At 39.7% G+C, this 27,087-nt stretch overlaps 1 protein-coding gene across 1 annotated transcript in view; it reads left to right on the top strand.

Annotated features, from left to right (window-relative positions):
* Positions 1-27,087, top strand: part of LOC139728211 (serine/threonine-protein kinase unc-51-like) — a 63,377-nt gene that overhangs the window by 22,207 nt on the left and 14,083 nt on the right. Inside the window, exons 5-15 of the mRNA XM_071639176.1 lie at positions 839-889; positions 7,304-7,429; positions 11,120-11,193; positions 12,085-12,245; positions 14,226-14,308; positions 15,069-15,122; positions 17,770-18,035; positions 19,353-19,395; positions 21,073-21,133; positions 22,213-22,335; positions 26,425-26,557. Coding sequence (XP_071495277.1) covers positions 839-889; positions 7,304-7,429; positions 11,120-11,193; positions 12,085-12,245; positions 14,226-14,308; positions 15,069-15,122; positions 17,770-18,035; positions 19,353-19,395; positions 21,073-21,133; positions 22,213-22,335; positions 26,425-26,557 — 1,175 coding nt within the window. The remainder of the gene's footprint in view (positions 1-838; positions 890-7,303; positions 7,430-11,119; positions 11,194-12,084; positions 12,246-14,225; positions 14,309-15,068; positions 15,123-17,769; positions 18,036-19,352; positions 19,396-21,072; positions 21,134-22,212; positions 22,336-26,424; positions 26,558-27,087) is intronic.

The following is a 27,087-nucleotide window of genomic DNA, read 5'->3' as shown; positions in this document are numbered from 1 at the left end:
AAAAATATGAAAAGCCACTTAATGGTAAGGGTTAACACACTGATTAAATGTGTATGTGTTGGGGGGGGGGGGGGTGGATGGGGGTAGAGAAGTGTTGACTACAGAGAAGTGCAGTCCAAAGTTATAAGATATTTGCCCAGACACTCTTACATGCTTAGTCATCCTCAAAAGTCTTCCTCGGAACAAGTGTCTCAGGAGATGCTTGTCAGAAAATTCATTTATACAGCACAAGTTGTGTCTCTATTAAAGTAGCTCAGATTGATACAGCTTTGTTATTGGTTGGTGGTTTAGGTGTTTGGGTGTGTGTTTACAGGGGTGGGGTTAATTGGGGATAGCAATTTGAAGTTCTTGATGAAAGTATTTCACAGATTCAGATTAAATTTCTTCCTGTTGTTTGTTTAGGTTTTCACTATTTCCAGATCAAAACTCAAACCTCATACACACACACCAAACCATATGTTTGCACAGTGCTGTATTTTGTGATTTAGAACTACATCCCCCCCCCCATAATGTCATGTATTGTATACAGTGTTATATTAAAACTACAACAACAACCAAAAAATGTCCTGCATAGTTTAACAATACTGTCAGTAATTTATGGAAATGACCATATGTCCATGTATGTATAACTTAATTTGGTTGTTTTCTCATCGTTTATATTCAAATATTGAGACATTCAGGGTCATGGGATATGATTTGATAGTCCATGCACAATTTAGACAATCCATTTTCCTTTGTCTCCTGTATCTGCTCAATCTATTTTGAAATGTCTCGTAATCATGCCCATCCCTTATTGTCTGTCTTTTTTTCCCCTTCTTCTTTTCTTTCTACTCAACAGTAAAAGGGACTCTAAGCGAGGACACAATACGCTTCTTCCTTGGTCAAATAGGTAATGTATGCCGGTAGATGATTTAATTACTTTGAGTGCTGAGGCACTTCGGTGCCTGGAGTTGGAGGCCGGGTTCAGCTTGTTGAAACAAAGAATTTGAGAAAAGCTTCGGGAAATGGGAATAGGTTGTGCGAAACCTCATGAAAGGCGACCGTACGGAATGCTTTCACAATGAAAAAAAAAATATCAAGGATGTGCATACTGCACTTTGTATTGCTTTCCAATCATAGAAAACACTACAAAAAGTCTGTACTATCCACTTTTGCCATATTTTATCTTTTTTCCTCGCAACTGGGGGGGGGGGGGGGCATTTCATGAAGCGCTTTGACCAACAAATTTGTCAGATAGATTTGCTCTCAGCCAATCAGATGTAAGGATTTCAGTAGATTACAGTTTGTCAGAAAAAATATCTGACAAAACGCTTCATGAAATGCCCCCAGGTCACTAAAAGTGGAAATAACCCAGACAACTTTATTTATGCCTTCTTTTTATTTTCTTGTTTAATCTTATGTTGTCAATGTGTTTTGGGAGGGTATGCACACCCAAAAGTCTGTGTTTAGCTACAGTGTGTGAGTCATGAACCTTGCATCAAGGACACGTGTTCATTACCCACACAGCGTATGGTGCTGCACCTTCATCAACTCTCTGGAGAGTTAATTCATGTCAGTGATGACTTTGGAACAGTTGTATTATGCTGACAGACATTTGGCCATGGTTTGCACTTTACTACAGAATTCACCAATGTCATACAGGGAAAACCATCAACAGTAACCATTAAAAACAAAGGCCATTAATTGTATGACGGCCTCACTGGCAACAAACTGCGCTAAAGGCAGTCTCCTCTTATTTTTGTACTGTCATAGTGATAACGAATAGTTTAGTAGTGCAAAGTAGTTTGAACATTTAAGAAAAATCACCTTTAATGGTTAACATGTGTTTGTTCATAAATTTACAGATTGCATTTAATAGTAAACAGAGTTTGTGTAGCCTCATTCTAAGTCAGTCTATCCATCCGTTAGTTAATCCATCTGTCAATCGATCAATACAGTCAAAACTGGTAGTGGTATACAAATAATACATGGAAAAATGGAACATATTATTGGTTTAGAACCAAAAGAGTGAAAGCATGCTGTAAAGTGCCCTTTGGCATCTTGAATGAAATTCATGTTTTATAATTTGTACTCTTACAGCTTGTCACAAGTCATACGATGCTTCTATGATTCACATGGCCTTGCAAAATTGGCAAGCATCATTCATGTAAAAGCACAAAAAAGGGGTAAAAGATACAAAATTACCAGAAAGGCCATATCCTGGTTAATGCAATTGCATTGTATTCTAAACAATCCCCGTGGTGCCAGTCATCCTCCCCTTCTACTCAGCAGGGAAGTAGACCTGGCGATCCCTCGCACGAACACCACGAGATGGGTACACTTGAATCCTGATTGGATGAGGAAATTTGATTACAGGGAATCCATGGCAATCATGCCAACCAGGGCTTGATGTCATCCTGGTAGCGACAGGATGACTTCAGGGCTCCTCAGATGGAATCCTCCTCTCTATTAGAAGTCCCCTCTTACTCTTCATGGTCTTCAAATTAATGAACACCTCTTTTTCTCTCATTTTTTTTTTCTTTTAGGCTGAGGACTCATAAGTTATTCAATAGGCTGGTTGACCAAGAGTGAATACATGTACCTACAAATTCAAAGATTTCCTTTTTCCCTGTGAGGATCTAGGTTGGAGAGATACAAATTACTTATCTCTGTTTAAGAGTACTTGAAATACTTGGAATCTTGGATTATACCCACAAGCATCACTGCACATGCATGCAGAACGTTGCAAAATCCCTCACTTTTGAAGATGATATGTCAATTTACACCCCCCCCCCCCCACACACACACACACAAAATGATAGAGGCATATCAAGTTACCCCCAGTGGCAGGTGGTTGTCATGATGCCCCACCCCAACCTCATACCCGCATACCACCATCCCCCCCCAAAAAAAAAAAAAAACAACAACAACAACAACAAACAAACTAGAGATTGTAATTTGTCATTACTGACAAATTAAGGTGATCCGATTTTTTTTTTCATCAATGATTCGAGTCCTGATCGCAATAGGCATGGCCATACAGGTTTCGTCTGTTGTTAAAAACGTTGGCCGTGTGATGTTTGAATTCTCGTTTAGAAAAGGGAGTCATATCTGCCATCTTTGGTACCAAATTCCGTATACACTAGATAACGAAGATACAACAACAAATACATACGACCTTTGACCCACCTTTACACTCCCAAGATGGCATCTGAGGAAAAAGTGGTTATTTTGTGAAATGATTCTTGCGACATCGTCTATACGTGTGCAAAATATGGGAAAGATAGGACAGGTATTCGCCAAGATACAAGATGAAATATTTATGACCTTTGACCCTAATTTACATACCCAAGATGTTTTCCGATCAAGTAGTTGTTATTTTATGAAATAATGTACGTGACATGAACTAAACATGTGCAGAATATGGGGGTGATAGGGCGTGTTTTTCTTGAGTTATTGCAAAGAAAGTTGCAGAAAGAAAGAAATATCTCAATACATAGAAGATAAGCTTTAATTTCAACCAAGTTTTTTATCGTGATCCCGACATCGTATGAAAAACAAAATGAAATTTAACGATAGCGCAAAGTCTCAGCTACAACATATTAAAATCTGGGAGAAATTCACCGAAGGGTATGTGAGCTAGTGCTCGATAAAGACAATCATGTCAATTTTCACATTTAAAAAAATTCCCTCCCATAGAGATAACACGTCATAACGAAGAAACAAAAAGAAGTACATATGACCTTTGACCTCAATTTGCACAGACAACATGGCATCTGAGTAAAAAGTGGTTATTTTGTGAAATGATCCTTGTAACATGGTCTTTGCGTTTGCAAAATATGGGAAAGATAAGACATGTATTCACTAAGATACAGGATGAAACACTTATGACCTTTGACCCTAATTTACATACCCAAGATGGTGTCCGATCAAGTAGTTGTTATTTTATGAAATAATGTACGTGACATGAACTAAACATGTGCAAAATATAGAAGTGATAGGGCGTGTTTTTCTTGAGTTATTGCAAAGAAAGTTGCAGAAAGAAAGAAATATCTCAATACATCGAAGATAAGCCTGAATTTCAACCAAAATTTTTGACGTGATCCCGACATCGTATGAAAAAACGAAGGGCACACTTACGCTAGCGTAAAGTCTCAGCTACAACATATCAAAATCTGGGAGAAATTTACTGAAGGGTAAGTGAGCTAGTGCTCGATAAAGATAGTCATGTCAATTTTCATTTCCAGAAAAACTGCACTCCCATAGAGATAACACGTAAACTGGTCAAATTTGACAAGGTTACTTTCAATCCATTTTTACGAGGTGATACCGTTATTCAATCAAAATTTTGTTATTTTATGTTTGAAAGAACATTAAATAAGCTACAACATACTGAAATCTGGGTGAAAATTGACAAAGGACTAGTGAGATACGCTCGAATGAACTTGAAATTTGATGACGTCATTTTGAAAATTTACTTTTTTTACTTTATTAAGAAATTTGCTATCTTTTAATCATTTTGTCAGCATTGCCACCCCATGAAATGACATGTACAACTCATCAGGTTTTAAAATATGTAAAGAAAATGGGGGGTCACCGTCCATCCTGACGAGTAAAATCGAATTTAAAATTAGCAGTTTTTTGGCATAGTTGCACTGTATATCGCCATTGACGCGCGCGCAGAATTTCAACTTTGACGGGCCCGTATGACGTCATATTGGGTCGCATTGATTTGAAACTTGGTATAAATATTCCTTAACATTTCAGACATCCGATCAAAGTGAAAAAACTGGAAATTTCAATTGCACATGAGCTGTGCGTGCGTATATGCGCGCGCGCGTACGCGTCCGTCCGATTTTTTCAATTTTTCAAAAAATGCTCTAAATGGTCTGAAACGTGTGCAAAAAAATTTTGAGCTCGATTAGAGCATACAAATATTTCAACGCGCGCGTACGCGCACGTTTTAAGAGAAAATATGAATTTTGAGAACATGAATAGAATGCGCATAATTTGAAATATATGTGACGTAAATTTCATTGAAAAATTTCATTCCATTAATGAGATATGATTGAGAATGTGTTTTCATATAATGACGTCATAGTGACGTCACGGTCGACTGATCACAATGATACATTAGATTTTTCGTCTTTGGGACATGATGCATACATGGTATAATTTTGAAATTGATAGGCAGCGGACTTTCTGAGCTAACCTCTGCACAACTTTTGCGGAGAAATAAAGAAACAAAGAAGAAGAAAGAATCCGTACAGATACAGAAGGTGATCCGAAGGATACTCGGATCACCTAACAACAACAAAAACAAAAACAAAAACAAACCAAGATTTAGTAGAGGACACCATTCTTAATCAAATGATAATTTACCAATGTAAACATGCAGACCTTAACATTTTATGTCTGATGATGTATGGTGAGAGATGACTTTTATTTTTGGTTCTGTATTTTAATTTTGGGGGGAAAGTAGAAAGAAAGGGTGAAAAATTGAACAGATAACAGTGAAAATGATGATCCCCTGGCCTTGAAGTTAGACTAGCTGTCAATTATCATCCATGCAAGTCATTGATGCCATGCTGTTTATTACCTTCAGTTGGCTTGGACATGACTGGAGTAGGATACCAGAGCCATTGATTATGTATCCTGGCAACATTTTTTTTTTTAATGTCTTGAACAAAACAAAGTTTAAAGTTAGTTGTTACCACAATTTTGTTATTCCCAGTGAGACTGTCCATTTTCAACCATCAAGATTTGCAGCCCAAATGATCAACAACATTTGAGTCAAATTGCAGCAACATTATGCAGCAAGGATGCTTTCATTACCCTAGCTCCAAGGCTGAATGTAGAAAAGAGCAAGAAAATACTTTTGCACACTGTCATTACATCTGATTCCAGCAGAAGAAAAACAAAAAACAAAACCCTATGCTGAAACTTTGCCATTATCCACACAGGAAATGGAAGTTCACTCAATCATTATCGATTACGTGCGTGGGATTGATGCACTGAATCTTTATTTAGGCATACAGACAGTGGTCATTTACCTTTCAGAAAATCAGAGATGGGGGAAAGAGGTTCGTATTGAAAAAGAAATCATGAAAAGTTAGAATGAGGAAACGACGAACAAATCCAGAGTTAATGGTGTGTGCTTACATTGTGACGGGAGAGAGAAAATCTGTTTGTGGATACAGGCCTGGCGGTGCAGCTGAAAAAAGAAGATGATGTTGATGACATCAAGTCAGTACACAGATGGTGAATGAGAATGACATCTTCATTTTAGCATATCCCCCCACAGCCTTCCTCTGATAAGAGTGAATGTTGGAAGAGTCTGACAATATTTTAAGTGCTTGACATTTTTAGGGATGTATTTGTCACTGTATGTTAGTAGTTCCTCTCCCCATTTTCAACTGTCTATGTGCTGTTGATGGAGGTAGCGAAAGAAATCACTCCCCCCCCCCCCCCCCATTGCAAGCTTGTACGACTGGACTGTTTAATGCATATTATTGTGCATATGATATTTGAATTTTATGTTATAACAGATGTTAGTATTGCTTAGAGAAATGCATCTCAGTCCAATCAAGCATACCTGTTTGCGTAGATAATGTAGGAAGGGATATATGCAATTATAATCTTCATTGCTGTTCTTTTTTAGAAGACTAATGCATTTGTGGAATGAGTTCACCATGTGTAGCTATATAGACATTTCTCAAGTGCAATGTGTATTATTAATTCATGCAAGAATGAAAGTTTCATTCTTCCTGCACCTCCTCCAGTGCTTTCTGTCACCATTTGTGATGAAAGCAATCCGCGACAAATTAAGTATTTTCACTGCTTCATATTTTTTGCTTATGATTTAAGGTTGAAGTTTCATTTACTCTTCTTCCTCCCTCCAACCTTCCTCTTCTATCATCACCGTCTCACCACCACCCTCTATGACTTCCAGTAGTGAAGAGCAGTCCATAAAGGTTTTAGGACATTTCCATCATTGGGATTTTCAGCTCTCTGATGTGTGGTTAGAGTATATTTCATTCCTTCTCAATCCTTCCCTCTCTCCCCTCCTCCTCCGCTACCACTCCATCCAAGCATCTGCAATGAAGGCAATCCCTATTTTCTCAAGACAATGCGATCTTATCTCTTTGATATAAGATTGAAATGAATTTTATCCTCTCCCCTGCTCCGTTGCTCCATATCTGCAATAAATTCATTCCCTGTAGTCTCAGAGCAATTGTTGCCGTAAAGTTTTAGAGTCTGATGTGAGATTAAAATGACTTTCATTCTCCCTTCTCCATCCTCCCCCGCCGTGGCTCCGTCTCAGCGTCGGCGATGAAAGCGATCCATGAGAAGGGCATCATCCACAGGGACCTGAAGCCCCAGAATCTTCTCCTCAGTCACAACAGTCGCCACAAGGTGCCCCTGCCCAACGAGATCCACCTCAAGATAGGTGAGCAGTCACACGGTGTCAGTTAACCCTTTCTCTGCCAGGGACTTTAGGACATTCTATTTACAGTGATATGGAGTTTTCTGTGCCAATCAGCATTCAAAGCACGCAATGGGTTAATACTGTCTCTTCTCTCTCCTCCTTCCCATGCACACACAGACACAGACATACATTTTTTTGACATAAACACATACAAACATGCGTACACTCATGCGTAGTGAGTTTGTTGCCATGACAACTGCAGTGATACCCTGATGCCTGTCAGGCCACTAGAGAGAGTGAGATTGAGTTTACAAATTACAGTGGCATAAAAAGTAGCTGGAATTCTCAATTTCATTATGTTTCTCTCTTTTTTTTTCTTTTTGAATACCACAAACAACATAAGTGGTATGAAACTGGACTTGTAACAAGCTGTCCTGGAGGAGGAGAATTCACATAGGAGTAGGTAGCAAAAGTAGGGTAGTTGATTGGACAGCAACATGCCAACAGAATACAGAATTGCTTGTATTGATAAAAACACTGTGTGCATGGAATGGTAAACTGTGTCTGATAAAAGCAGCAGATGAGGAGATGCATTTAGTTACAGGTATCTTTCAGTTGTCTTTGTCACAGAGACCAATGCACCTGAAAAACATAAATTTCTACTTGTAACCAGTCTATGGAAGTTGCCATTGGGGTTCTTTAATCCCTCAATGAGACAACAAGAGCGTTTATGGATGGCTTATAAGGAGCTCAAACAGAAGCAAAGACAAAATTGAGTCTCGGAAGAGTGTAACAGGTTTTGACATGGCATTTCATGTTTTACAAGGTACTGTAAACGTGGAAATTTTCGCGGTACATTAATTTTCGCGGATTTCGCGCTACGCTCGGCTAGCGCGAATTCAAAAACGCGCGAATATATCTTCACAATTTTCTACGCACATTTTGAACGGGATGAATTGTGTGCGCTTCATCGATGATCCTGCTACGTAGTACAATGTACAGGCATGTTTACGCTACTAGTACTGTGCGAAGAGACGATACCCTAGATTGCTGTGTACTGTAGCATGCATGTGTGCACCGCACGCATCGATGCTACAGTCCCCCGTGACTACGGTACTAGAGTCACAGCTGTACTACGTATTTGAGTGCTTGTACTCGCAGTCGAGCCGCTCGCTACGTCGCTTGTCGTACGCTGGCATAGCAAGCTATGTAGCAGAGGCTTTGGATGAAAGCAGTGAATGTGTACTACAGTAAAGTAACCTGCTGCGGAGCGCGAATTTAAGAACCCGCGAATACGTTTTCGAGCCGCTCAGCGCGAAAAATTAATCGCGCGAAAATATTGACGTTTACAGTATAAGCTTGTTTTCATTTTTTTCAGGGATTACTAGCCTCACTTCTAGTCTTTGAGTTACTTTATTATATTGGCATTGTTGTCATGGTACATACTACTATACAGTTATTCATTAAGCACATTCACATTTGATTTGCTATGGTATTGAATGCCAAGGTAATATGTTGGCTCCATTGTAATTGGTGAAATATCATGGCAATGGATAGGAAACGTACTTCAGTAACTCATCTGATACTGTTCTCATTCATGAGTGTGTCGGGTCACATGATAGATACGTATGTTGGTGGTATTTCATTATGATTCTCTCATATCTCATCTGCATGTGTGTTTTGTGCACAGTTTGAATTACCACACTGAATATGAAAGTATTTCACCTTGTATTATTTTCATGGCATATTCCGTGGTGCATTTGCATTCACATTATGAATCAGCCCACGAAATACTGTTGTATTTCACGGTAAATGTGAATGCACTTAAACTCTCAAAAGAATGGTGCCTGTAGCAACCCCCTCTCACTTCTAAGCAAGATCATTATTAGGGTAAATGTACTGAGGGATAGTATACATTCAAGTTCTATTATTACTCCTTGAGTGTAGTACTGTATAAGCCTTTTTTTTTTTTGCGAGGGTTTAATTTTCGTGAATTTCGTGAATCACTGTTTGACCGCCAATTCAACAACAGATAAAAACGTAACCCGCTCGCTGGTGTAATAGTACACTTACGACAGCTTTCTTGTCAATGCGCAAAAATGTCCTTGCTCTCCTCATCTGCGAAAAATGTATGTACGCAAAAATATCAACTTATACAGTATTGAACCATATATATGTCTGGAGTAGAATATTAAGCCAATTTTCTGCTTTGAAATCAGGCTGTTATAAATGGCAAATCCTGATCAGTCATTTTATTCCTTGAGCGTGCCGTGCTGTTTCTTTGCCATGATTTTGATTTTACCGAAGTCTTAAAATGAATCATCATGAATTCATTCACCCAGAATTGGGAATTGATCAACATCAGGCTAAAGACATTTAATGAGTCATGGAAAATATTTTAAGGGTTGTGTCTTAAATAAACATCCCCCCCCCCCACACACACACACATACACATTGTGTTACTTTGTGGTTTCTGGCTGAGCTATGCTAAGCCAGCTCTTTCCCAACCAATTTTTCTGTTGCTCATGTATTACTGTAAGTTCTTATGCAAAGTGTCATTACTTCCTGTTTGTCTCATCCATATATGTTACCTCTTTTTGAAAATATTTTTGTTGTCATAATTTCCTGTGGTTTTTTGTTATAATTTACATCACAAAATTAGTCAGACCCTGTGTGAAATTTCTGACTTGTCTCTCATTAGCTGCACTCAGTGCACATTTCCTGTTGCCCATTTCGAAAACCACTTTTTTTCAAGTATTCTTCTCTTCAGTTTTGGCAGAAAATCAAAATGCAAAGAGGAAATTGTCAATGTTCTAGGAATTACACTTAATGTTCCCTCAGACAGACACACATAACAAAACGTTAACTGTGTTAATAGATGTGAGCAGCGCCAAACAATTTGATTACTGGAAATTTTCACACTTTTCGTGCAACCACAAACCAGCGTGAAAATGAAAACATGCGAATATTTTTGCATGTTGTATGTGCCGCTATGTAATGTATTCATTCCATGGAATAGAAAACTCAGGAAATTAATTTCACTTGGGCGAGTGCGAAAAACTACTCGGGTGAAAATAACCACTCAATTACAGTAGCCTAATTGTGGACCCTTTAGATGTAGGGACACCTGAATTACCTATTGTTTTGCCTTTGCACAAGATACTGTGGTATACAGATGAATAGATCTCTGTTGTATGATACTGATCATGGCTCTAGGGCAATTACCCCTGGGCAATTACCCCCAGACCCTTCCCCTAACCCTAATCCTAATCCTAATCCTGAACCTAATCCTAATCCTAATCCTAACCCAAACTCTCACCCTTATCTTTACTCTTACCTCATCACTAACCAGTATTTATCTAGGGGGGTAATTGCCCTGATATGCTACATTGTACATAGCAGCGATCAATGTTGGAGGCTTGTGTGACATTCCATATTCAGCATTCATACATTCATATTGGAAAAGTCTATGACTATACCTGTATAAAAAAGGCAGTTATTACTCTTGGTAATTACAGATGTACTCACCGACTACACAGGAACATTCCAAGGTGGAACACAGATGTTTTGCCGATGTCTTAATAATGTATGTTAAAGATATGTCAATATTGTGGTTAGGCCCTATGCTACGTCAATATGTCAATATTGTGTTAATGCTATGTTAATGATATGTTAATGACATGTATTCTGGTCATGTTTTCATGGTTTCAGCTGACTTTGGCTTTGCCAGATTTCTGGAGGGGGATATGATGGCAGCTACTCTCTGTGGTTCTCCACTCTACATGGTGAGTGTTTAGTGTTTGCCCCTCGGCGACGGCCGCTGACTCACCATTATGTCATGAGAGCTGGCCAGGACGTCAGTCACTTTCAGTTTGTCTGTCTGTCTGTCCACTCAATGACGTTCATTATATTTGTGAGGCGTTTGTGTGTGTACATGTGTGTACATGTGTATGAGTGGGTGTTGTATGTATATTGTACATGTGTGTTGTGTGAGTATTTTTTTTTTTGGGGGGGGTGTGTTAGGGTATATCTGTGTGTGAGTATGTGCACATGCATTTGTATGTGTTGTGGGAATGTATGTTTGTGTTGCCCACAGGAGTGTGCCTTTTGACCTACATAGCAGAGGTTACACTGTTTGTTTACAGTTGGCTTGTTGGCAATGTATGATTGCTTTTCTTGCTTTCTTGAAGTGAAAGCTGATAATTTGGTTTGATTGTCTTTTTTTTTTTTACAATTTATTTAATTTGCTTTTTGCTGCAGATATTTTCACAAATCATTACACACTTATGCTAGGACTGGTACATGTAGATTGTGTACATATGTAGGCTAAATACTGAAGTTGACATTTTCTCTATCCTTGTCTCATGTTTAACTCTCTTTTTTTTAATCTTTTAATACCATCTGAACTCCTTTCCTTTATACTTCATGCCTCTTTAATCACTTTCTCTCATATCCATTTCCTCTGCCTTCCAAATAAACTCTCTCCTTCTCCTCTTCCTCCTCCCCTTCAACTCAACATCACTGTATCACCATCTTCCTTCTGTACACATTTCATCTCATGTTCCCCTCATCCCCCCCCCTCCACCACCACCCTCCATTCACCCCCTCTCCCAACTTCCATCCCTCTCCTCCCACCGCCCCCATCTCTTGACGGACGATGACGATGGCGACATCAGGCTCCAGAGGTGATCACGTCCCAGCACTACGACGCCAAGGCTGACCTGTGGAGTATCGGCACCATCCTCTTCCAGTGTCTGACGGGCAGCGCCCCCTTCAAGGCCCCCAACCCGCCCGAGCTCAAGAAGCTGTACTTGAGGGCCAAGTCTCTTGACCCTAAGTGAGTCCTCGTACAGTAATTCGAACGAGCTTCGTCAAAGAGACGAAACCCATGCAGCCTGTGAAGATGTCATGCTCATTGTGCCATTACTGGCAAAATTTGTATGCACCTGACAAATTTTGTCTCCAAAAGGGTGTTGTTCAAGAGCTAACTGGAGGGGTGGAGGGGGAGGGGGGTATCAAACGCAGTAAGATATTAGCCACATACGGATGTATGAGTGCAGCCTAGAAAAGAGCATATTCAAATTTCTACTGGAGGGCACCTTATATGGTTTGATTGAATTTAATGAAATGAAGATTTATTGACATAAGGAACAATATTTTAAAATCATTTCTCTTTTTTTTTTCTCTTGTATCTTTCACAGTGATCCATATTTCTGTCATAACACACATTTCTGAAAGAAAAAAATGACCTTATTGAAGGTAGCTGACTTCATTTTCCAACTCATTAGGAAATTGTTTGCTTTGAGAGGTCTCTAAAAATGATAAGATATCATTTCTCACTTTTCATTTTGTCTTTAAGTCTTTGACTCAAAAAGTTATGCGTGTGATATCGTGATCAATCAATCAATGATGGTTGAGTAATTTGAATTTGAAAGACAAAACTCCTCCACTCCCAGAAAGCAAGGAATAGTGTTTAGACCAGGCGGCTTTTCTTCATTTGTGAGACTGCCAGGCACATGTGGTGTGTCTGTGTGTGTATTTTCTCACTCATCTTCACTGGTAGCCTAAAACCAAACTCACCCTGGAAACCGTTTGGGCACAACCACTGATGCAATCAACCCCAGACACATTCCAAGTTTTCGCAGAAGAGTTCAGGGGCATTTTGTCTGGGCCCGGCTTATCCTAACCTCAAAACGAACCACCTTCACTGAAAATCACTCATTGATATTGTCCTTCCTCTATGAAAAAAAACAAACAACAACAAACAAACAAACAAACGAACAGCTGTGGCTGTCAGTCATCGGTCACAAAGTTCATATCTATTTTTGTGTGTTTTATTGGTGCTTGTGCCCATTTACCTCAATGGAAACAGTCTGACGTGTCACTACTCTTAATTTGCTGGGACGAGTTAACCTCCAGGGCTGGATTGAGCTTTTTAAAGCCTTTTGTACATTTACGCAAGCACCCTCTGAAGTGGGTCAACCAACTGGACGACACGTATTTGAGACCTCCTGATAAGAAACTCCAAAGACACACTATAATCAGGATGAGATTAACGTTATTGTGTTCTGGAGTTGGTGTTAAAGGGCACTCTTGCAGCTAGCTGATAGGCTGTCATTTATAACCTGCTGGACATTGATTTGGTATACATGCATTATATACATTTGTCTGTCTTTGTCCATGTGTCTATATGTCCGTGTGATATATCTCTAAAATGTGTGTCTATCCATTTGTTTATGTATCTATCTGTCAGTTGTTGTTTTTTGTGTGTATACATAAAAACATGCATATATGCAAACGTACACGCTATGAAAACATACATACATACATACATACATGTATACATACACGCGCCATACAATTTTGTACGTACCAGCGGTACATATATACAGGCATTATTATTGTCTTTTGTACATGTATGTACATGATATCGTGCACATAGAATACTGTGTCAAATGAAAAGAAGTATGCCAAAAGAAATTATCAAATTTTACCATAACAAAAGATTACTTATGCACTCCTGAATATAACTGCACTAGACCTAATTATGCATTACCTTTTCATGCCATCTGGTGTATTTCTTTCAATCTTATGCATTATGTATGCAATGAAAATAGTACAAAAACAGAAGGAAATACATCAACAAAAGAATTAGTTCACCCATCAGCATACATCTGGACACAGCTAGCTCTTGCAGGCACCCCCATAATATGGAAATTAGACAAATGTGACCTCCAGACATCTCAGCCAGTTGTTAAAATTGCTTTTGATTGAATAATTTTGTGGTGTTAAAACTCCTTCTTTTGGTGTGCTACAGTATACCCCCTGGGACGTCGAGAGCGTTGAAAAACCTGTTGACGAGACTACTCAAAAGGAATCAAAAAGACAGGATAGACTTCGGTAAGGAATCTCACAGTTGGATCAGTATTTCATACGCCGTATATTTTGCATTTATGGAGACTTAAACAAAACAAAGTTCTGAGTGTTTGAATTCACCATAAAGAACCACTTTGGAGGAATGAGAAATAACCGGTATCATTTTCAAGAGAAAAGTCAACAATTCCTCACAATACAACCAAATATACAACATTTGTGTGTTATTTTTTTTTGTAGCTTTTTAGTTTTGTGGATAGTGGGTGACTTGCGAAATTTTGAAATTGAAAACACTGAAATATGCCACACTTACAGTGGTCTGTAGTAAATGCCAAATGCTTGGAGGTTTGACGAATGTATTTTGTTCATCAGGAATGATGATAGCCATTTGGAACATGATATGATTGAAAACCCATGATTCCACATGTGATCATAAATTTCCTTCTCTCAAATTCCCCTTTGTGGTTGGATTTCTCATTAGGATGACTACAGACAGTTTCAGGATCACTTTGTCACTGTTTATTGCTTTTGTTTTCAAGTCAAACAGTGTAAATATAACAAGGGAAGTTGCATAGGTGAGTTTACAGGAAACCAGAGATATATTTTGTTCATGTTCCATATGAAGCTGTGAATGATTTGTTATTTAAAGGAAAAGAAATTCAAACAGTGTAATAATCCTAGGAGAACAAGTACTTTCTCTTCAGGACCTGATTTTGAAATTTTTATTAACATTTTGTTAGACTGTTTACTGGTGATTTGATTTGTTTTTATCTTTTCTCTATTACAGATGATTTCTTCAGCCATGAATTTTTAGCCAAGAATTTGAAATCTACCTCATCAAGTAAGTAGAATGAGTGCGAGAATGTCTTTGACACAGCTATGTTTTGTGTCATTGCCTCAGTATTCATTTGAGCTGCTTCCTTTATCCATTGTGTTGGTCATCATTACCTCCGCCAAGGGGGGAGGTTATGTTTTCGTTACTGTTGGTTTGTTCGTTCGTTCGTTCGTTCGTTCGTTTGTCCGTGCGCAAAATAACTCAAAAAGTAGTTAACGGATTGGGATGAAACTTGCAGGAAAGGTTGAGAATGACACAAGTACCAAACGATTAACTTATGGTAGTGATCCGAGAATTTTGGGGGAATTTATGAAGGATTTTTGATATTTTGGTAGGTAGGGTCACTGAACTTGGGAGTTCAGGCTGCGCGTATTTGAGGTTTGCATGCGCGCACTAAAGTGCGTGCTCTAGTTTCTGCTAGGGCGAGGCGCGCTGTGCAGCTGAGGGTTTATGACGTAACAAAGGCTACTATATTGGGAAATCGGGAGACTTTCAGCACACTATAAACTCTTCAGCATGCTATAAGTACGTATGGGTGGAAATCTATTATAAACACTTTCAGCATGAAGTATAAGTACAATGTACGTATGGGTGGAAATCACTGATATCTCTATGGAAGAACAAGATCAGTGATGGAAATAGCTGCATGCTTGGCGGAGGTCTGCGCTCTCAGAGTGCTTCTCTAGTTGATATTTCACCAATACAGAATGGAAAAACTTACTGGTTTTGCAGTGCTGGGTCACATAATGGTACATGTTGTAGAGAGCTAATATCCAGCCAGTGCTGTCAAAGTTACATCTCAATATAAACATATTTGTGATATTTTCTTCTGTGCAAAAGCCCTTGTCTTTTTCTCTCTCTCTTTTTTTTTTTTTTTTTTTGGGGGGGGGGAGGGGGGATGGGGGACTTTGCCTGCAGAGATGCCAAAAATGTGACTTCTGCTGTCAAAATAGCAACAACAGCAAAAACATCACAACAAGTTAAATAGTAAGCATGTACATGTAAGCTACATAATCATGTTTGTGACATACATTCAGTTTTGGATTCAGATTCTTTCATAGCCCATGACAATTAACATGGACCACAAATAGGCCAAGTTGTTCCGACAATGTTGTGGAATTTGGAGCGAGAACAATGGATACCATGAACAAAAACATGATTACAAGAGTAGCACATCCACCAACAAGAATGCACGTAGAAAGAATAGAGGATACAGAGGTATTGTAATGGGGAATGCCCATGGACACAAACAGTGCCAAGTGATTTGATTTATCCAGATTTAATGTGTTGATATCTTTTCTCTTGTCCCCCTTCCCCCTTGTTCTTTTTTTTTTTAATCCCCCCCCCCCCCCTTCATAAATCAGCAAAGGAGTTTAAGAGGATCAGGAAACACATACGGTTGCTTGTCTTTGGATGGAATCCAAACGGGATAGAACACATCGAAGATACATTCCCATGATTGCCAAAATTTCTTTCAACACATTTTTGACGCTCTGTGAGAGGAAAATGGCTTGAGTTTAATTTTTCTGTATTGCCGAAGAGAAGGGCAGGAAATGGTTTTGCCCATCTTAAAATGAATACAAAGCTCTATTCTTCACTGGTATACCTGCTCTTCTTTGAGTAACCCCTGGTTTTGTTTTGGTAATGTTTTGTTTTGTTCTGTTTGTGTGTTTGTTTGTTTGTTTGTTTTTTGAAGGAGAGGGTTGGTAGAAAGGAAATTTGTATTTATGATTGTATGAGAAACAAGGGAGTTAGTAGAACATGTATTGTTCACCTTTTAGTAAAAAGGGGGTGAGTTTGAAGTTTTTGGGTCAGTGTTTGCAGATTTCCTAATTGTAGTGAGGAAGTCACTAGTGTATGGATCTGACCCTTGACCCTTGCCATGGGTTCATGTTTTATGATCTTTCCCCACCAGTGTGAAATTTCATCAGCCAAGGGTTTGCATGCTTTGTTAATGTCTGAAGGATAAATAATCGTCTTTTTTTTTTTTGGGGGGGGGGAGGAAGTGAACACAAAAAACACAAAGGTGATGAGGGTGTGGACGTATGCTCAAAACAGTGGGTCCATTATATCAGCCCTGTATCCCTGTCGTAGAGATACAATGTATCAAGAATGTGATGATACACTAGACATCCAACAAAATAGAGCTGGGTCACTCAAACTTTTGTCTACATAAAAAGTTCATCTAGTTGTTTCTATAGACAGTACAAGTCCCAGATATGCATTGCAAATTGTATGAGCTATCTCCATCCATGGAATTCCTCCACATCACATAAGGTGTGGTTATGTACAATTATTCATAATATAATCTGGTATTAATGGAGTACATGTCATGTTTGAAGAATACTACATATTTTGTGGGGTTTTAATTGTTGGGCAAGTTTTGTGAGTTTGGTGCTGTTCATGAATTTTAAAACACACAAAAATGTCAACTCTGATCCTGACATGATTGTGTTGTGCTTGTGCACAATTCTCAGTCCGTTTGCTGTACTCATCAGCAATGGCGAATTGAACTACTCGTGAAATTGTTGGGAAGTCTTGATTTGTGAGAAATCAGACTTGCTAGATATATAGCTTGTATAGTACCAGGTGTCTAGGAACACTGTTCACTGGTGATAATGTTGAGTGTCTTCCTCCCCATCCCCTGGGACAGCTTCCCCCATGCCTGTACCCACCAGGACCTACAGCTTCAGCTCGGACTCCCCTGGCGAGAGGCGCTCCCTTTCCGTCTCACCCCTCTCGGGACACATGCCCATCTCGTCTCCCGAGGAGCCCTCCGCGGTCCCGCCCCCGGGGGCCAAGTACGGCACCAGCCCTCAGGCAGCTGCCGCTCCAGCACCGGATTCCAGAGGGGCCATCCCCAAGGGCTTCAAGCTAGGGGCATCGTCTGGGTTGACGACCTCTGATCTTGTGGTAGACGTGAGTAGAACACTCAAGATTTCCATTCTTGTTTGAGATGATACCATTCAGAATTTGACATGAATATTCATCACAGTCAAAGAGCCTAAATATAAGTGAGTGATATGTGAAATAGAATTGCAGAAGTGTGCAATATCACAGGAAAATATCATTTCACAGCTTTTTGCGTGTTCATAGTGTGTCATTGTGTGCAAGGCTAATGCATTCAGCTTGGGGAGATATCGAAGCATACTGGCACAAAATAAGCTGAGGTTCAGTATGCAGTAAAGCCCCACATTTTTTTTTCCTCGTCTCTGACTGTGTTGAACTGTAGGTGTATGTGTGTCATAATGAGCCTTTTTTAGAGTCGAGTTGTGTTTATACATGACAGACAATGCAATAGAGATAACTGTAAGTCATGTCAAATATCAACAGAAAATAAATCAATAGTAGTGATTGCCCCGTCCTACATACTTTTGTTAAAGCAGTGCTTATAATAAATGACTGATGTTAAAGATAAAACAAGCCAGGGTTTCATTCATGATAGCTCTTTATGAATGAAATTGATTCATCATAAATCTGTGAATGAATCCACTCACTGCTGCTCCCCAAATTTCTTGTGCTCAACCCTCCTCACCTAAACAAGACTGCTGACCATTTTTCAAAAGCTCAAACTATGTGATTGCTCCCTTGCCAACAGCAAAAAGAACCTGAGTGTTTGGCAATCAAAAATGTAAAACTGCTCCATTCCGCATGGTCAGTTTTGCAACCATGCAATCACTGAGCCGTATGTTTGACGAATGGTGTGACCCTGAAAACAATTTTATGACATTTTGACCTGAAGCTCCAGTTTTTCAATGAGAACCAAAAGTACTATGGCTCACAGAGAAGCATTGTGTTGTTAATCAGAAACAAAGACCCATGTGTCATGTAAATGTTAACTTGTGGAAATCATCAAAAAGTCAGAAATGGCACTCTATTGCTTTCACGTTTCAGGGATTCTTAAATTGCTTTGGGAGCTAATTGTGTACCCTGACAACAAAAGGCCTTGATCTACGATTGACCTGAGAATCCCTTAAAGTCAGAAACTACATCAAGGCCTGCTGAGTCACACACTAGGATTTTCATCACAGAGGAAGCATTTCTTGTGTTTTTTCGTAAATCTCTGCATGTGCAAGTTTCATTCTGGTAGACCATCCAACACGACCCTTCCATCATTCTTTGCATGATCTCGTGTTGACCCCTGTCTGGGGAAATCATTTTTCCCAGCTTAGCTCTGTCTCTTTCGTTGTGTCTTGTCGTGTTTTGACATGCTTTCGTTCTACTTCCTGTTCACAGGACTTTGTCATCGTACAGCCGGGTCTTGTCTCAGAGTTATCATGTAAGTTGTACTCTGCTGTGTGCACTTTCAGTAAAATCTGTCGTAAGGTAAAGCAAACATGAGCAGCCCTTGAAAGTAGCCATATCATTACTGAGTGTGTGTAGTCCCGTGTGTGTGCATTTAGTTTTCAGTGGATGTTATCGTGCAATCATAATGTATGGGTAAGTATGTCGTGTGCACTCTCTGTGAAATACATTTTAAGATAATACAAACAGGAGTTTTCCTTTAAGGTAGTAATGCTATGATTGAATGCGTTTTGCGGATATATCCTTCATGTGCAAACTGCTGCCAACATGTTTTATGTCGGTGCTTTGATGCTTTAACGAGGAACTGCAAGTGCTTTTTGGAATGTTGACTCAGATCAGAAAAAGTGACAAGTTCATTGCGAAATAAGTTTGTATGGATGGTTGATGAATATAAATATAGACTTCTCGTATTTATGATGGCGCTATTACTCGGCTATCACACCTGGCTGATTGCTAATTGGCACCAAAACATTAGTCGCTGACTAGACCTCATTTTAGAATGATGACAGCCTGCCGTTGAAACTGTCACAGGTAAATACAACAATCAGATGTGTTTAGGAGACTTAATATTTCCACCGAAAAGTTCATTGACCATGATGGTACAGTACACTCCTGTTATAACGAACACGGTTATAACAAAATTCTGGTTACAACGAAGTCAGATTTTAGGCCGCAACATTGTCCACTCTATTGCTAGAGTCACACACGGCCGGGTCACAAAACGGATTTGATCCGGGTGAAAATGAGCCAGAATAGTCCCGGAATGGAGGATAATTTATGCTACAGTCACACACGGCCGGATTTCGAACCGGGTCCATAAGGAATTATAACCGTGTCGACCCGGTTCGAGCCGTAGAGACCCGTATTGACCTGTATTGAACCGTATAAAAATCCACTTTTTAAATCCTTAACGAATCCTTTTTGACCCCTATTGACCCACGTCAACCTGCTTCGACCCATACCGACCTGGATTTAAACCTTGTCGTCATCCGTTGCATTGAAGGCGATGCGGCATACGGCAAGGGTCCATATGGTTTATGCTGCGGGCTGCAGCAGGTTGACGCGAGTCGATGCGGTTCGAACCGGGTCAATTTGGATATCAATACGGAATTGAAATCCATGAGAAAATTTTGAACATGACCAAAAATTTTTCACCGCCGTATCGTAGCCCCTGGAATCCATCAGGAATTGACACGGGTTATGATGTGGGTCTCTACGGGTCTCTACGGCTCGAACCGGGTCTACACGGTTTTAATTTCTTTTACGTAATATGGACCCGGTACGAAATCCGGCCGTGTGTGACTCTAGCATAAGTATTCGTATTGTTTATTTGTTCGGTTATTAACGAAATTTCGATATAATGAAAGAAAACTGCGGGTCCCGAGGACTTCGTTAAAACGGGAGTCCACTGTACTTCGCTGTGGTTTTGTTATCAGTACCCATTACTGATTTTTATTTGGGCAGTGAAATACCCCTGTGGCATACTGTTGTTGTTTTTGTTGCTGTTGCTGCTCATCATATAATCTCCATGCCATGATCTTTTCACACTCAACATACGACATCAGTTGGCCTCTCACAGTGACACCTTTCAGATTACATTCTATCAGCTCACTTTTGACCTCTCACATTTTATCTTTGAACTTGTATGCAGATGAAACCAGTGGTGCTAGTATTAATGTGCAAACTACAACAGACGTCATTACAATAAGAAGGTAAGCTCCCCAGGTCAGCGGTCATGCTCCTGTGTATTGGAAAGGAACACATTGCTCTAACAAGGTCACCAGGCTGACCCATTTCCCTTCATTATTAGCTGTGTCTTATTATAAAGAACTACATGCTCGTCATGCCAGTTGATCAATGGAGGCCTGATGAGCAGCAATAATGCATACACATTTATGTTGCTGTTGTAATACAATCCTTTTCCTGCAAGCAAAATCTAAAGATTCAAGGGATAAAAATGTTACAGTGATAGTGACTTGAATTAAAATCAGAGTTTTATCTTTTTTTTTCAATGCTGCAGCATCTTCAGATATGAAATCAAATGGCATATAAATAGCAATAAATTGATGTGTGCCATATGTCCCATGTTACATTGAAGACATTACAGCTGAATTGTAAGTTTTCATTTGTGTGTGAATTATGCAATAATCAAGAATCCAGAGTGCAGCTGGAACACTTTTATGCATTTAAGGGCTTGAAGGAAATCGTTTTTGTGAAAATTATAATATGTGTATTATGTCGATTCATTGAATACTGAAATACATCTTCTGTGTGTATAATTCTTACATACAGTGAGTTGTTTAAACTCGGTTGAGTTTGTGCAAGTAAGAGCGACTTACTCCCATTCTGACCTAATTTCATTGTTTTGCTTCATTCTTTGTTTAACAACGGCAACGAGAGGCTGATCAAAACTGCACCTGGATTTGTAATACAGAATAGGAGTTTTCGAGAAAAAATCATGCTGTCACAATAAGTGATTTTGTTCCTTCTCTTCCAATCTGTCTTTGTACCCTTCCATCTATCTATCCATCTATCTATCTATCTATCTATCTATCTATCTATCTATCTATCTATCTATTTATCTAACTTTCTATCCATCTTTCTTTCTACCTATCTATCTTTCTATCTATCTTTCCATCCATCAATCTCTTATCTATTTATCCATCCATCCATTCATTCATCTCTCTAACTATTGATCTATCTATCTATCTATTAATCTATCTATCTGTCACTTTGTATACCTATGTATATACCTGTCTGTCTATCTCTTATCCACTCTTTATGTATTCAGTAATTCGTCACCCATCATGTCCGGTAGCAGGGGAACATCAGAGGTGTGCAGACCTAGCAGAGGTCAAGGGTCAAACCGGCCCGTCATGTCCGAATTGAAGAAGCCACCTTCCCCCAGTGAAAGGTAAGACTTTTATTGCACAGCATGATGCCTTGAAGGGCTGGTCATATTACTGTTCCTCCAGTTTATGTGTGCATGCAACCCTAGTGCTGCTTGTACACACTTCCACTGTCCTCTTTTTGCTTCATTGTCAGAAGAACTTTTCAGTTTGGGTGAGGTTTTTATGCCTCCGCCAACGAAGTGGCCGGAGGCATTATGTTTTCGGGTCGTCCGTACGTCCGTCCCGTTTTGTTTTTGTCGATATCTCAAGAACCGTGAGGTGGTTTTGCATCAAACTTGGTATGAGGGTATATCCTGGGGTAATGATACTTTGTGTGGATTTTAGGGTCACGGGGTCAAAGGTCAAAGGTCACAGGTTATTTTGTGAAAAAAAGGTTGAAATTTCATGTTTTTATGCCTCCGCCACGAAGTGGTGCCGGAGGCATTATGTTTTCGGGTTGTCCGTCCGTCCGTCCGTCCGTCCTTCCATCCGTCCGTCCGTCCGTAATAAATTTTGTGGACAGGGTAACTATCAAAACCTTTTAAGGTATCCTAATGAAACTTGGCATGTATGTGTATTAGGGGGTGAAGTTGTGCCTATCAACTTTTGGGTGCACATGGTCAAGGTCAAAGGTCAAAAGGTCAAGGTCAAATACGTAAAATTTCACTATTTCCTCCATATCTATGCAATGCCTGAAGATATTTTCTTGAAACTTAGTGTATACATGTATTACCCAATTAAGATTCTCTGGTGAAAGTTTTGGGTCATGAAGTCAAAGGTCAAAGGTCAAAAGGTCAAGTTAAACTATTAAAACTTCGCTTTTTTCTCCGTACCTTGGAAATTGTTCAAGGTATCTTCATGGAACATAGTATATATACATGTACTGACTGGCAGTTATTATCTAGAGAATCTAGGGTTCATAGGGTCAAAGGTCAGGGGTCAAAGGTCAAGTGCAACACTTCAAATTTTTACTATTTCCCTCATACATGTATTTATGTAATGCCAGCAATTTATTTTTTACACTTGGTGTATGCATGTATAACCTAGATTATCTGGAAATTTTCATTTTCTCTTTTTTTTTTTTTTTTTTGGGGGGGGGGTTGCCTCAAAGGTCAAAAGGTCAAAGATCAAGGGAAAGTGCTGAACTAACTTTTTCCTCCATATCTCAGAAGTGGCTCAAGTTATCTTGAAACTTACTACATATTTATGCATGTTCTGCCTGATAGTGATTATCCTATGAATTTTAGGGTCAAAGGCCAAAAGAAAATGGTAACAGTGTACTTTTCAATACAGAAATTACACTTTTTCTCCATACCTTGAAAATTACAGTATTCATACACTTATGAATGAGTCAAAGTCAAGTTAAAGTCCTTGAATCCCCAAATACATGCTCTCCTATTCATCTAATTTAACCTAGGTAAAGGAAGGTGAACACATTCAACACATTTGTGACAAACATGTAATTTCAATATTTTGCCAATATTGTGAAAATGTAATTATACATTGTCCACATGTACTATAGACCTATTAGGAGAATCATGCATTATGGCGGAGGCATAGCAGTCGCCTTAGCGACATTTCTAGTTCTCCATATCTCGCAAATGGTTCAAGGTATCTTCATGGAACTTAGTATATATGCATGTACCGATGGGCAGTGATTATCTAGGGAAGTTGGGGGTCATGGGTCAAAGGTCAGGGGTCAAAGGTCAAGGTCAACTCCTCAAAATATCACTACTTTCCTTATATTTATGCAATGCCTGAAGGATTTTTTTTTTTAACTTGATGTATGCATGTATAACCCAATATATATTCTGTGGGAAGTTTCTTGCCCAAAGGTCAAAGGTCAAAAGGTCTAAGGTCAAGTGAAAGTGCTAAATTGCACTTCTTCCTCCATATCTCAAAAGTAACTCAAGGTATTATCATGAAACTTACATATTTATGCATGTTCTACCTAACAGTGATTCTCTTTGGAACTGTGAGGTCAAAGGTCAAAGGCCAGGTTTAGATAATACTATTTTACCATTTGATACTGAAATTATACTTTTTCTCAATACCTTGAAAATTACTTAATGCATAAACTTATAAAAGGATCAAAAGTCAAGTACAAATCATCCTTTCCCCCAAATACCTGCACTCTGACGTTTTAATCATTCATCCAATTGAACCTAGTTCTAGGAAAGTGAACATTCAGCACATTTGTGGCAAACCTGTCATTTTAATATTTTGCCAATTGTGTGAAACTGTCATCACACATTGTCAAGACATTGTACTATAGACCTATTAGGAGAACCATGCATTATGGCGGAGGCATACACCAGTTGCCGTAGCGACATTTCTAGTTTTATGTTAAGTCTGTCTGTTTTACCCATAACTGGGGGGCTTCAGTGTTCCTCAGAATAGTTTGATTTGTGCACTGGCAATGCACCTGAGTCATTGCATATCCCATACATTATATCATCTTTTCTTCTTATCATGGAAGCCCCCCCCCCCCCCCAGTATGGCAGACATTAGTTACATTGTTTTAAAACTGAATAGGGCTATAAAGGTGGCAGTGATTCTAAGTATTCTAAGTGAATGACAGCTATAAAAACACTGCATGTCACTCATGGCTTGCTATAACAGCTGCAATGCTATGAAGAGCTGCTGGGACAAAAGATTCTGAATAAATACCACTGTAGCATGATGAGTATATTGGTACTCAATCAGATTGATTAGCATGTAGTGGTTGTTGGTTTGGCTGTTTTGGTTTTAATGGCGTGCATCACTCAAGATTGAGTATTTACATTTTTAGCTCACCTGAGTTATTGCGATCGCTCTTCATCCGGCGTCCGTCGTGGGTAAACTTTTTACATTTTCATCTTCTTCTTGAGAACCCCATGACCGATTTTCACCCATCTTGGCAGGTAGCATCCCTAGGGGAAAAAGGATCTCAATTTGTTCAAATGGGCACCATGGTCCACCTGGGGGGCCCCAGGGGGCCCAAACACCCTAAAATTAAGGAATCTTTAAAAATCTTCTTCTCTAGAACCAGAAGTGATAGGGCTTTAGCAGTTGATACTATGAGTATTAAGTACATTGATGACTGTAGTTTCAAGTTTGTTCATGGGGGAATCAGGGGTGCCCCCCTTGGGACCCAGAGGAGGGGGGTAAGGAGGGGTCCTAATGGGGCCTAAATTGTACATTTTCATCTTCACTTTGAGATCGCCATGTCTGATTTTCACCAAACTTGGCAGGTAGCATCCCTAGGGGGATAGGATCTCAATTTGTTCAAATGGGCACCATGGCCCACCTGGGGGCCCCCAGGAGGCCCAAACCCCTTAAAATTAAGGAATCTTTAAAAATCTTCTCTAGAACCAGAAGTGATAGGGCTTAGATAATACTATGATGACTGTAGTTTCAAGTTTGTTCATGGGGTTGGCGGAATCAGGGGTGCCCCCCCCCCCCCCCCCTTGGGACCCAGGAGAGGGGATGGGGAGAAGTCCTACAGTTGTAATGGGGCCTGAATTGTACATGTTCATCTTCTTCTTGAAAACCTCATGATGAATTTTGACCAAACTTAGCAGGTAGCATCCCTAGGGGGATAGAATCTCAATTCCTTCAAATGGGCACCATGTCCCACTTGGGGAGCCCCTAGCCCCCCCCCCCCCCTCCCACATTAAGGAATATTTAAAATCTTCTACTCTAGAACCAGAAATGATAAAGCAAAGTTAATACCATGAGTTTGTACATTGATGACTTTAGTTCCAAGTTTGTTCATTGCAGATCCAGGTCTGCCTGCCCCCCCCCCCCCCCCACCCTGGAGTTGAGGGGGAGGGGGGGATCCATATGCAGACCTAAATTTCCAATGTTCTCAGGTAAGAGTGTGCAAGAATGCATGGAAGGTGAAACTGCGATACTCCAGTGAGCGCGTGACCTCCGGGTCTCTTGTTGTATAATGCGATATGCTAGTCCTGTATCAAGACCCTTTGTGAAAAAGCCAGAAAGAGAGAATCATACTCGAGTTTGAATCACTGTCCTACATGTAATGTGAAGTTGATACTGTGCCACTATATGTTTCAAAACATATAGATTGTTGTAGTACTTTGTTTTTTGTCCTTGTTCATTTACCTCAGGCCAAGCAGCTTGCCCATCTCCTCCAGTCCGTCGAGCCCCGTAGAGGGCAGCAGACAGCGGACCAGCCCCCGACACTCACCAGCATCGGTGGTCAGTCCCAGTCGGACGCACGCAGTGGTAAGAACCAGCCAAGCATTAAACACCCTTTTGACTATAGATGCTGTCCAATAGATACCAATAGACATGCTGATACTGTACCCTCCTCAAACATACTTACAGTTTTGAGACTTACATTATAACCGTAAGTTTGACGAGCAGTGCTAGAGTTGTGCCCCATACCACCCTTGCTGGATTCCACCTGGAAATTATCTGTCCATTTACTCAAAACATTAGTGGAAATCAGTGGTAGTGTATTTCAATGTTTTCCTTGAATGAATTAGCTGAGTGTACAGCAAATGCAGCAGACTCTTTTGCTCCCCCCGTTATATTTTTAGTTAGTAAAACCTTGATGCTATATTCCATACAGTTATTATATAGTGGACCAAGCTTATTATGTTTTATCAACAATGAAAGATATTGTGTATAGCTATATGTTTCATAGAGTGCAGTAAGTCACTAGCATGACACTATCAGTTCTAGTGCTGATCTGCCATGGCCTCCCAAGCATATTGTACCCAATAATCTGCTTTGCATTCTAGTTCCAGCTAGCTTTTAATATGATG

Source organism: Diadema antillarum, unplaced genomic scaffold, assembly GCF_040938485.1.
Source record: "Diadema antillarum isolate AM-2024a unplaced genomic scaffold, OU_Dant_1.0 seq00000169_RagTag, whole genome shotgun sequence".
NCBI classification, from domain to species: Eukaryota; Metazoa; Echinodermata; class Echinoidea; order Diadematoida; family Diadematidae; genus Diadema; species Diadema antillarum.
The sequence above is the reverse complement of the archived record's forward strand: the minus strand, read 5'-3'. Positions and strand labels throughout refer to the sequence as shown.